The sequence below is a fragment of the Vanellus vanellus genome (assembly GCF_965231255.1).
Source record: "Vanellus vanellus genome assembly, chromosome: 1".
Lineage (NCBI taxonomy): Eukaryota > Metazoa > Chordata > Aves > Charadriiformes > Charadriidae > Vanellus > Vanellus vanellus.
Window position 1 is genome coordinate 164,449,248 of NC_138905.1, and position 12,318 is coordinate 164,461,565.

The 12,318-nt window shown below is 39.1% G+C and overlaps 1 protein-coding gene across 2 annotated transcripts in view; it reads left to right on the forward strand.

Annotated features, from left to right (window-relative positions):
* Positions 1-12,318, forward strand: part of ABCC4 (ATP binding cassette subfamily C member 4 (PEL blood group)) — a gene marked incomplete at its 5' end in the record, with an annotated part of 152,379 nt that overhangs the window by 117,951 nt on the left and 22,110 nt on the right. Inside the window, 4 exons of one of the 2 annotated variants that reach the window (XM_082495573.1) lie at positions 1,430-1,486; positions 2,722-2,877; positions 6,915-7,004; positions 7,479-7,651. In XM_082495573.1, coding sequence (XP_082351699.1) covers positions 1,430-1,486; positions 2,722-2,877; positions 6,915-7,004; positions 7,479-7,651 — 476 coding nt within the window. The remainder of the gene's footprint in view (positions 1-1,429; positions 1,487-2,721; positions 2,878-6,914; positions 7,005-7,478; positions 7,652-12,318) is intronic. The other variant, XM_082495574.1, reaches the window with a different exon arrangement.

Here is a 12,318-nt window from a genome sequence, read left to right on the forward strand (position 1 = left end):
AATGCAGGAGGTGATCACTGACGGGCAGGTCATTGATGGGTGTCTTTCGATCTGCTTGTCTCAGCGTTTTCAGTATTTCCCTGCAGTCAAAGCAGGCTAGGAGGACCCTCTCTTTTAACATCTTTGCTGACGGAGCAGCGTCTGCCGACGACAGCAGGGAGGGCTCACACAGGGGACTCTGCCAGCTGCTGGCTGCGGTGGACCTCTGGCTAGTGTGGCTGCAGCAGGAGAAGGTTAGCATTAGCGTGTGCAGCCTTGGTTTTTAAACACCCCACTTATCTTTGGTTTAGGGTGCTTGTGAATGCTTATTGACTTAAGATATTGTTAAATGCACCTTGTCCTGACAGATCCTAAATCTGAGGGTATGGCTACGTGAAAAAGTTTAGGAGGGTGAGGGTCTGGATTTACGGCATGGCAGCTGTTCGTGTAAGTACTCTAATGGTGTAGCACATTGGGATAACAAAGACACGGGCAGGTTCAGTGGAGTCACTGACGTGCTGTAAATCTCACTCTCGTTTTTTGTGCAGCTCCGCTTTGAAGTACGAATGACGCGTGAGTAACGATGAGCCCAGCGTAGCAGGTGTACTCCTGTGTACGCACATGGCTTACATCAGGCACCAGAATCCTGGCCATATGATTCCTGTTAGGTGGCCGGGACTCCCATTTGCAGACCGTTGCTGTGTTTGCACTGGCTATGAACGTGGTCCTCTGAAGAATACAATATATAATAAATAAATAAATAAATGTGTATACTGAGAGCTGTTTCAAATTCATGTCAATTTTCAGCAGCCTGTAGTCAATTGGACCAAAAATACAAATAGATTCCTCTGAATGCTGAAGAGCATAGTCCTTTCATTTGATGCCAAACTGAAAGTGGGATTTTGACAATATGCAGAGCAGCTGCATTTTTATTTTAAGTATCAATGTATTTTTTATATTTTTTTCTTTATATCCTCAATACAATACTTTATATCACTGACATTTACAGAGAAACAATTGAACTTTTGTTTTCACAACTCTGGGTGTCTGTGTTCTCCATTCAGCATTTTCTTTCTGAGCTGTAGTGTAACTGTTCAGAAATATTTTTCCTTTGTTTCACTGATATAATTTAGAATACTAGACATTTTATCATTTATTGTAACAGATTTGCTTAAATTAGGCTGTATCTTTAATAATAAGCACTGTATAAATGTTAATTAGTTAATATACAATAGTACAATAATGAATTGTTGGATGAAATTGTTGAATCAGAAAATAGAAGTAGAAATTACCTTTTAGATTATGCAGCATAAGTTGCTCCTTGCAGCATACTTTTCTAGTGCTTTGTGCATTTTTGATCAAGTGTGAGCAATGCTGCTTTGTCTGAGCTTAGTGTCTCTGTTAGGTTTCTCCTTGCTCTTCAATGTAACTCTGCTTAATTTCATTCCAGCAGTCATTACTGCATACATCTGAGTCTCAGGCAGTGGGTAATTGCCCTCTGGTGTCTGTACGTATACTCATGAAGGTTTTCGTGTTTCTTCCTCCCTTCTGTGCCCAAATCACTTCACCGGGCTATATCGTACATATTTAATTCTCATAAATCCTTCCTCATCAAATCAGTATCTCCAACCCCTATTAATTTTATGTTGCACTTCTCTGAACTCTTTCCAGTGTGTTGATTTCTTTCTGGAAGTGTAGCGATTAGAACTGAGTGCAGGAAATAACAAATCCTGCCAGATCAGATCTGTGCAGAGGGTTACTCCCATCACCTTCTCCGATACAATTGATTACTGTGCATTGTTTTTTCTAAGAATCCTTTACCTGAAGACAACATACTATAAAAAAAAGTTTGCTGTTCAAGTAGTATTTAATCACCAGTAATTGTATGTCTCCTCTCATTTATTAATGGACCTACTTTCTCACAAATGTTGGGTTCCTATGAAATATTTGTAGGTTTTAACCCCTTGATATTAAAGTTAGCAATCCCTTATTTTGTGTTTTCTCTACATCTTTTTCTGTGAAAGCATTATTTTTTCACATTATGTACAGCTTCCTATTTTTCTTTAGGAACATAGAGAAGCCTGAATCACTGTGACACTATTTTTCACTGTTTCTCCTGTTTTAAAGGAATTGCATGTCTGACATGGCCTTGTAGTTTCAATACTTGTGTCCCCTCTGTTGAAGCTGTCTGAAGCATGAATACAGTTTATAATCCTCCTGCTAGTTTGGGGTTTTATTTTGGCTTTAGAGTTTCACTGCTTTGAAGTACTTCACCTTAACCATGCTAACCAAAATCAGTCTGTTATTTAAAACGGAAATGCTGCTCATACGTTGTTCCCAAATTGCTTTATGGGAGTCCTTTTTTGGATTGAGATGTAGGTGCGTGCCTGAAATGATTTGCCTAACATCGCCCAATTTAGTATAAAAATTAGCAGCCTTGAATCACATTACGCTATACACCAAGCTGCTTTATCTTGTTTACACAATAAAACACCACGCATTAAGGGAAAATCTTTCACCTTTGAATATGATCCAATAAATTGTTGCGTATCCGTATGTCACCTGAATCCAAACTGATTTGAGGGGAGGTTTTTTCTTCTTGAGAAAATGTTAATTATAAAGAAGTTTTGTTTGGTGCTTGTTCTACTATAAATTCTGTGATGTTGTAAAACTGTTGCTTGACATATTAATTTATCTTGAGAAGTTCATGGTTTAATTGTGCAAGCTTGGCTTGCTCTATAGGTTGGAATAGTGGGAAGAACCGGAGCTGGGAAGAGCTCTCTGATAGCAGCCCTCTTTCGCTTGGCAGAACCCGAAGGAAGGATTTGGATTGATAAGTACTTGACATCAGAACTAGGACTCCATGACTTGCGGAAGAAAATTTCAATTATACCTCAGGTAGGAGACTGACTTGGTCTGCTATAAACATTTTCAACAGAATGCTGTAGTGTTTAAAATGCTTTGCCGGGATGTGTACCCCTTGCACCCCTGTATGCAGTGGACATAGAAACTTTGGCGAGGTGTTATTCTTACTTGAGTAAGGTCTTGATTATTTTAAGATAAACAGAATCAGCTTTGGGGACTGGAGCATTTTCTTCCTAGTTTTGTCTGCTGTCTATTCCTCTGGAATACTTGTGAGTAGGTGTTAGCAGGATGCTGTCCTCCTGTAGTCTGGGAAAGAGCAGAGAAAATCTGACAGGAATATACCAAGCTTCAGCAGTCCTCTGAAGTCACTTGATCCTTTGGCAGCAAGTCCTGCTTGATGCATTGCCTGAAGCTTCCTTGGAAAGAGACTTTGAGGGACCACTTTCAGCTCTCTAGTCACCCCTCTACAAACTGACTGAGGCTAGATGTAGAAAGAGCAAACGTGCCAACTAAAAGTGAGCTACCAGCCTTTCCACTATTTGGAGAAGGTTGGACAGGAGGAGAGCAGAGGAACAGACAAAAGAGGGGGTCATTATGACCCATAAACAAAAACTTGGTGAGCTTTAGAAGCTGAATGCGGGAAAGGCTTCAGTGCAGGAAAAAAACCTAAGACGGTGTTGGGAATAGCCTCATCTCTGGTGAGAAAGGATGTTCTGAGAAGTCCAGTGGGTCAGAAGGTCTTCTCTTCTATGGTCTCACTTTCAAATGAGACATTGAATCAGAGCAGGATTATGTAGAACCACAAAACTTCCTGAAGGCAGAGCCTGTGCAAGTTACCACGTTTCATGAGAGCTCTGATCTCTTCCCTGATTGTTTGCTCTCCACTGGAGAGGGAGTAAGAGGGAAAAGCTTATATGCTGCAAACGCAAAGTCATGTTTTTGGCAAATAATTTGTCTGGGATGTTCTAGCAAGTAGGTAGAACAGTAGGTTGGAAACCAGAGGAGTTTATTTGCCATGCTGAGCATTAATTCTCAGATCTGTATTTTATTACAGAAGCTGTATTTAGAGTCCTTATACCATCTTTGTATCTGTATGTTTGCTAGCCTGTTGGCAGGATGGCATATTCAGAGTGTATTACTTTCTTTAAATTGAGAACCTTATAAAAACGGTGATGAACAGTGGTTCTAAGCCTCTCTTGATTACATGCTTTCTTTTTTTCCTTTCCTAAGAATAGGAGTCAGAGAAAAGAAGCGGGTATGCTATTATCAAAAAAACAAACAAACAAACCAAAAAGAGAGGTACTTCCCAGCAATTGGATTGTTGCCTAATGCAGAATGTCTTTTGTTTCTGCATACTGAAGGCTTTGTTATCGCACAGCGGAGGCACTCACTGGAGCTAGTCATCTTTTGTATGTAAAGAGGACTTTATGTGGATTTAAGTTTGCTTTTTTGTGTGTGTGTGTGTGCAGCGTTCTTTTCTCCTGAAAGTAAATGATCATCAGTTCATTCAAGGTCTACAGCCTTTTCAAAGCCTTGCCTGTAGCTATTGTGGGTGATTTCTACGTCTGGAAGAATTCAACCCAGTTGAATAAAATAGAGTACCAAGACAGGAAAACTGCTGGTGAAATACAGTTTCTACATGTTGAGTGATGCAGATGCTCAAAGTTCATTGCCTTTAATTACACATGGCTTTTTTTTCGTACATTGGTCTGTTGATATGGTTGTAAAACTATCCAGTTGAATTCTGTGACTTTTATCAAGTTTATATGATAGGTTTTTATCATAGTCACAAAGGGTTTTAAGTGTCCGAAGGCTAGCAGGTAGCATTTCATTTCCACATAAGGGAAGACTTGTTTCCACTAAAAATAAGCAAAAATATGAAGTGGTGGTAGTAAAAAGAGGAGGGTTTGGAATAAGGTCTATACTGTAGTAAACTGAGTGATAGGCATTGTCTTGTACTGCGTTAATAGCAGTGTCAATAATAAAAATAGTAATGTGACATCAGGTAGTTATTTTGCAGCAAATATCTTCATAATTTTGTGGGAAGCTAAGAAACCAGAGGGAGAGATGCTTATTAAAATTATAACATAAATCATGCTAAACAGGACCATTCCTAGAGAGTGATGAGGCAAGACTGAAGTTTTCTTATATGTAAGTTTAAATACCTACCTGGAGAAATAAAAATACGCTTAGGCTTCTAATTGCTTGCTTGGATGGAGCTGTGTGAAGGTTGTGTTTGTAAATCTTTTCTATGCAAATGTTGTCTGCCTCCCTGACTGCAAGCATTTTTACAACAATTATTTACAGGGTTGTCTTATTACTTTCCTCTCGTAAACCAGACTATTTTAAATAATAATCTGTGTCAGAAATTATAATTAAAAAATAACCTTATCTTCTGTTGCAGTACATGTCTGTTGTTAGGACTTTTATAATAGTTATGAACACTTTATAAATCCAGCCTCTTATTTTGCCAACCTATAAGAATGGATTGAAAAGGAAAATAAATGTAACAATACCTTCAAAACATGCCAAATGGTGTAGTAAAATATGTATTGTTATACAAATTGCTTTCTAGGTGTTTTTGAAGAAAAAATGGTTTTTTGCCTGTTAATGTTTTTATTAAATCCTTTTGTTCATTCAACAGGTTTTAGTGACATGTTTTACCTAACATGACAGATACTTTCAAATAATTGGCATGTTATGTCAAGAAACGCATACGTTCTTTTACATTGCTTGTGGCATGTTCTGCCTTTGTTAATCCTTTTATACCACTCAGAGTGGTTTAGAAATGAAGACACAATAAAAGGGTTAAGGCCTAAATTCTGTTCAGATTTGCTGCAGCCCTTTGGAGCTGGGCATCGCTAGGGTTAGATGGGGCGTAAGTCACGACAAAGGTTAACCTCGGAGTAAGCTGAAGTTATCCAATGTAAGTTTAGACTTTATTTCCTAGTGGAGAAAAAGAGAAAACATTTTGCATAAGATTTCTCCAATTTAAAGAAAACTGACAACGTGGTGAATGGTCTCTATTTATGATTAGTGCTATTACAGCTTTTGACTTGTCTTTATGTGTGGTATTAAGAGGCGTTTAGCCCTAATGTTGGATGACTCTCAGGTCTGGCAACTGAGTACTGATCTGTTGCTTAAGGAGTTCTGGACCAAAAGTCATCTTCCCACTTCTCAAACACTACATTTTCCAGTGTGAATTGATGTGTGCCAGTTTGAATAATGATCTGTTATTGGTCTGAATGGAAACTGAAGCAGAACAAAACCTGCTTCAACCCACATTGGTACCTGAATGGGAGAAGGTACTGATTTGAATCCCTGATGTGTTTTGAGTTAGAGCTTTGCCCAGCAGTGCTCCAGTTCTGAGTAAGTTTGCTTTGATGCTGCAGCAGTATAGATTAACTTCTATGTGTAATAGATTTCTATGTTGTGTTGAAATGATGAAAGCTGTTCCTCTTAGGTTCTGGTGGTAAAACTGAAGGGCTTTTATGTTATGAAATGAAAAAAACAAAAAAACAAAAACAAAACCACAACCAAATAGAAAAGCAAAACCAAAAAGGTATTGTGAGCCCTTTGGTTCCTCTCTGGTTTGTATAGTTCAAAAACAAATTTTCAAAACTGCCCAAGTGTAATTTAGGAGTGTGAGTTCATTGACAGTGGTAGTTGCTGGTTTTTATTAACAATACCAGGAGGATAGCAATGATTTCATGTAAGTGTGTGTATGTATATATGTATATATAGAGAGAGAGAGCTTGTGGTATCAAAACGGTGGCATGTAAATGCCCATTTGAGTACCCACATAACTGTGTACAGCAATTTGCAAACAGACCTGCCCTGTTTGGTAAATTATCTTCATACAGACTGGCTGAGCACTTGCCTTTCACCCCCACCCCCGACCCCTTTAAGCGTGCTATTGTGAAATACTCCTTTGCATTTCATAAAAGATGGCTAGTTCTAAGATGTTTCTGTGCTCTTGTTGATATAGGTTAGTTCTGATTATTATTAAATTACCTGTTGCAATATAAACCCTGTGTTTATAATGGAATGCTAATTTTACTTTGTTTTAGGAGCCTGTTTTATTCACTGGAACTATGAGAAAAAACTTAGATCCTTTCAATGAATACACCGATGAAGAGCTGTGGAATGCCTTGGAAGAGGTGACTTATTAAATCTAATAATGTGCATCTGATATTTACAAACCAAATAACACTATAGTGCTTGTGTGCATTAGGTATTAGATGTTTTCATCAGGTTTGATAAGGGCGTAGCTGTTGATGGAAGAGGTAGACCATTGTGTACGCGTTTGTATAGGTGTGTGTTTGTGCATGTGTGTGTAGACGTGTATGTTGTTATATAAGTCTTTTATGAAAAAATTATCCTTTGGGATGATGCTTTGGTTACGTTTTGATTCATATCTTAGTTTTAATGAACGTTAATAGATTCTTAACAATGTGCTTTAATGTCTTTAGGATTCTAATAACTGACACACTGTGTAATCCAACTTGGCACTTACTCATTTTGTGTCAGAATATAAAAGGTAAACCTTGCATACTTATTGTTGTGTCATCAGACATACAATAGCTGATTTAAAAGGGAGTTACTCATCCTACAATATGTTGACATGTCAACAGGTGCAACTGAAGGAGGCTGTGGAAGATCTACCTAATAAAATGGAGACGCAGCTGGCAGAATCTGGGTCTAATTTTAGTGTTGGTCAGAGACAGCTGGTGTGTCTTGCCAGAGCAGTTCTAAAAAAAAATCGGATCCTTATCATCGATGAAGCAACAGCAAATGTGGACCCAAGGTAAAAACAAAAGCTGTCATGTTAAGATGAGCTGTTTTTTTCTTTTAATAAGATCATTTGTACTGTAGAGATGAACTTAAATACTTTTGTAGTATATATTGCTATTTTGTATTTTCCATGACAGCATCATAATTGTCTATTCAAAACAGGGCAGTTGAGCAGATGATATATACTTAGCACTCAAAATATCTCTTAACTTCAGTGCATTCCACAGAGTAGGAAAATAAATATTCAAAGTTTTTGTCCTGCAGCCATAGACAAGAAGCTCCTTGGAAATGCAGATCAGTAACATCAGAATAGCCATGAAACAAGTTGAGTTCTGTTGATTTCAGGAAGAAATGTCTCTTGAAAATAAATAAATCAATGCATTCCCCTCCCCCCCCGCCCCGAAAAAAAAAAAAAAAGAAAAAACAAACAAACAAACAAACAAACAAACAAAAAAAAACCAAAAAAACCACCAAACCCGAAAGGTGAAAAACGGCTATAAGCAAAACTGGATACTTCTGGTTATAAGATGCTGTCCTTTCAGTGTAATAAGTTACAGATAAAATAGGGGAGGGGGAAGGTAAGCTATCCTAAACACCACAGGAATTGCAAGGCAGATTTGGAGATGTTTAAAGCTACAGGAGGGACTCATTTATCATTCATTATTTTGTCTTGTATAACTCAGGCCGGCAGAACTTTCCTGAATTCATTCCTGTTTGAACTAGAGTGTACTTCTAGAAGAACATCCAACCTCAATAGAAAAAAAATTCAATGACAACCCTTGTTAAATTGTTCCAATAGCTAAGTACCCCCACTGTTAATTTTTGAAACATTTGAAACGCTGGTGGAAATATTTTGAAAACAATACTGCAAACGTACTGCATCAATTAGTCTGAGCTGAATATATAGTTCCAACAAACTATGGCTTGAGGGAGAACTCAAAGTCCAAAGAGGACAATAACACAGCAAGTCCCTCAAACAGATGCATTAAGGATTTTGTATGTCATCTGGGCGTGACTCATTTTTATAACATCTTCTTGGGGGAGAAGTGGTGCCACTAGGGTAGCTTTGCAGTTCAGCTGACAGTGTATTTCTAAAACCTTTAGAAAAGTGCATTCTCTTCCCAGAGGTTCTCCCTTTTTTTTTTTCTTTTTCTTTTTCTTTCTTTTTCTTTTTTGACTATTAGTTTATTTTTGGCTGAGCACTGATAGATTAACTGTGATTAATCATAGCTGTGGAAATTTAATACCATCTTACTCATCCTCCCTATTTTGGCATCTTACATGTGTGTGTTCTCAACTTACACTATCCATTTAATTGATCTTGATTTAATGTGTGCTGCAATATATATTATAATAAGGTAAATGTTTGTTTGTATCAACTCTAGGCATAACAATACAGATAATAACTTGGACTTCTTCTTTGAATTCAGTTTGCATTACAGTCATTATTACCTTTTCCTTAATGTGTTGCTGTAACTAGAGCCGAGTATTTTTCAGCTGTGCAATCTGATAGGATGCACATCAGGAAACGCTGATGTGGGTTGCTTAACTGCGCAGTTTGGGAGGCATTTTTGGCTTGTAAGGAAAATCTCCTCCTCTTCTGATGCACAACCCCCATACCTGGCACCCTTGTCTTTAGCCTGGCAGCAAGCACACGTCATATCAAGCACCTGGGATAGGAAACCGTGGGGAGCTGCCGCCGGCTCTGGAGATATTAATTCTTTTTTTGTTCTTCTGGCTCTTGATCTCCTTGCCTCAACCACTGCTGCAACCATGTCCCTTCTCCGGTTCAACCTGGAAGTAAATGTGAGGAGGCAGGGTTTGGGGATGGGAGAAGAAGAGTGAGGTGGCATGTGGCAGTGGGTACAGCAGCAGGGTGAGAAAGTGTACCTTCTTCAAGGCTGAGGGACTCCCCACCATGTTTTTCCAGCTCAGCTAGGTCATTCTTTGCTGCTGAGTGAAGCTGAGCAATGGAGTGAAGGGAAGGAGTTTGGAGTGCACCTTTCTCCCTCCTTCCTACATCTTGCAGTTCCCATATGTAACCTTATTATTTCCCTTGCTGCTCATAGCTACCGGCTGCTCTGCATGCTGCAGGGCTGTCAGCGCTGTCGTGAGCGAGAGGAGGAGCTTGCCGTAAAGAAGGTTGCCCTAAGTCGGACTACTTCCATGTTTTACGTGATGACTGACCCATGTTTAATTTGACCTTATCTTCTTGGTCCTGAAGCTGGCTTTCTCACCCCGAGGAATGGAACCATTTTATAGCAGTTGAGCCATACTGGAAAGTTGTATGAAATCTGGAGCAGAAGAGCTGAAAATCTTTCTGTAGTTGCTTTGGTCATACATTGAAACAACATCCTTAGTAACTGAGATTTTTTTAAAAATATTGAATAAGTTGAACTTACAGAGCTCTCTGCATACTGACTATGTTATTACACGTTAACCTGTATTTTTACTGCTGATAGAGGAGAAAACTTTTCGGGCCCAGTCCGCTGCCACATTTTTACATTGGTTGTTCATCGAGTCTGGTAGAAACAGCTATTGCTCATAGTTCAGTTCATTAGCCAGCTTAACCTTGTAAAATTTTAACTGTTCATTACATCTAACTGCTATCTGTGTCTGTTTCTCTTTTGGAGAAATCATCCAAAGCCATTCAGGAATTGTGTAGTGTGAGATACGCTTCCAGAACAATCCCAGGAGGACATTAGGCTGAAGATAATGACTTATCGAGCGTTCCTTTCAGCAGCTTTGTTGCTTGTCATTCAGGTTGTATTTATTCTTGCTCCTTAGATAGTTTTCTTTTTACACAGTCAACTAATTCAGGTTACACCAGATCTTGGGTTGCTGTGAAACTTGGTGTTAGATCCTCAACCCACGGTGCCAGTGGGACAGCTATACCACCATTTTGTGCTTTCTTATTGTACTGTTCCTTGTGATGGGGAATATCGTGGTTCCCATTTTCATATAATCAGATTAGGGTTGAGGTGTTGTCATCCAGCAGCCCTAGTTTGGTGTTCAGGTTGCATCTTTGGTTTCTAATGTGCCTGAAAGATGATGGGGTTTGATCCACTGAGGTGGGTGATGGAATCACTTGGCACTTACCTGGCCACTTTCTCAGTATGGGTGGGCACCACAAAGGGTCCATTTATGCCCTGAAGAAAGGACAGAAATGCTGCTTCCTTTGGCACTTCTCTAGAGGGTAGACAGCTCTAATTGGCATTTGATATAGTCTCTGCACTCTCTCAGCATGTAATTCTCTACACAGATCCTTTTCTTAGTCTTTCAGATTTTCTTGCCTTTCCTGCCTTCTTTCCAAGATTCACCTGAAGGTTACTGATGGTGCTTCTGCCTGCTGCCACAAAAACTATACTTCAAGATCTATCATGAACCTTAGAGAGGATCTGGTTGAGTCCCTATCAGTGGGCACGTCTGCATGAGATTTCATACTGTGATATTTGAAGATGGAGCTATTAGGTCTGTTTCTGATTACTTTGTAGTCTCATTTTAGAACATTTGTCACACCCACAATATGGCCATCAGTTTCTTATTAGGGATAAGCTTATGTTCAGGAAATACCTGTTTAAGATAATAGTTTGATGGTATCTGTCTAAGAATGAGAAATGGTTTCTATTGTAAATGTAGCAAGAGGTGGTGCTATAAGGAATACACGTAATAAAGGTAGATATAATAAAAGAATGCAGAGGACAGGGATGTTCAAGGATGAGGCGTTCTCCTCAGATAACAGTAGGGCTAGCCTGAGAGTTACAAATCATTTTGAGCCCTTTGAAAAGTTATTTTCAAAATTCCTGAGCAAGCTACAGTTCTCTGTGTTCCTTAGTAGCTCTGCAGGAAACCTCACCTTGGGCTTGAATATAAGTAAAGAAAAAGGCTTTCTTTACATTATTCCAGGGAGTTTTGAACCTTTTGTTTGATTATTCAGTGTAGGCTATCTCTTAACGGTTGCAGAGAACAAATCCCACTGTCTATATAAGACTCTTCTCTACTGAGTGTTTTAATGTATGGCCCTGGTTTTTAATTTCGAAAGTAAGAGTAGCCAGGTCATTGAGGCATTTCTGAGAAGACGGCAAAAGAGTTCTGTGCATTAACGCTGGGCTGAAAGTGCAGGTATTGCTGTAATGTGAGACATGCACATGCTAGTGGGGCATTAAGAATGAACAGCTTCCTTTTCTTAAGACGACTGTTAACACACAGGGCTAAAGAGCCTGTCTCTGTCGTGACTTCTCCTCCCATCTCTTTCCCTGATTGCGTACTGGTCTTGGTTCAAAACAAGGAGTTGAGGGACACCTGCTTCCCACCATGTTCTTTAGCTTCTTTTAGGAAGTAGGAGCAGAAGGACCAAGCATTCTCAGACTGAGACCCAGAACCCGGTTCTCTTAAGTTCATGACAGAGCCTAAATGTATCTGTCCCCAAATGAAGATGACAGTATGCATGGGAACTCTTACTTAACTGTTTGTCTTCCTTCTCTCTAATGATTCATCCCGTCATCAGGAGGGATCTGTCTATTCCTTTTCATGCTGATTGCTTAAACTTAGTTTGCAACAGAAGATATGTTCAGTCCTTCAGAGCATGAGCTTGTGATTTCTACCGTGGAAACTTAACGGTTACTCCATTCCTCTAAGTCATCTTGTTCTTCCAAAGTTGTCTTTGTCCACTTTTTATTG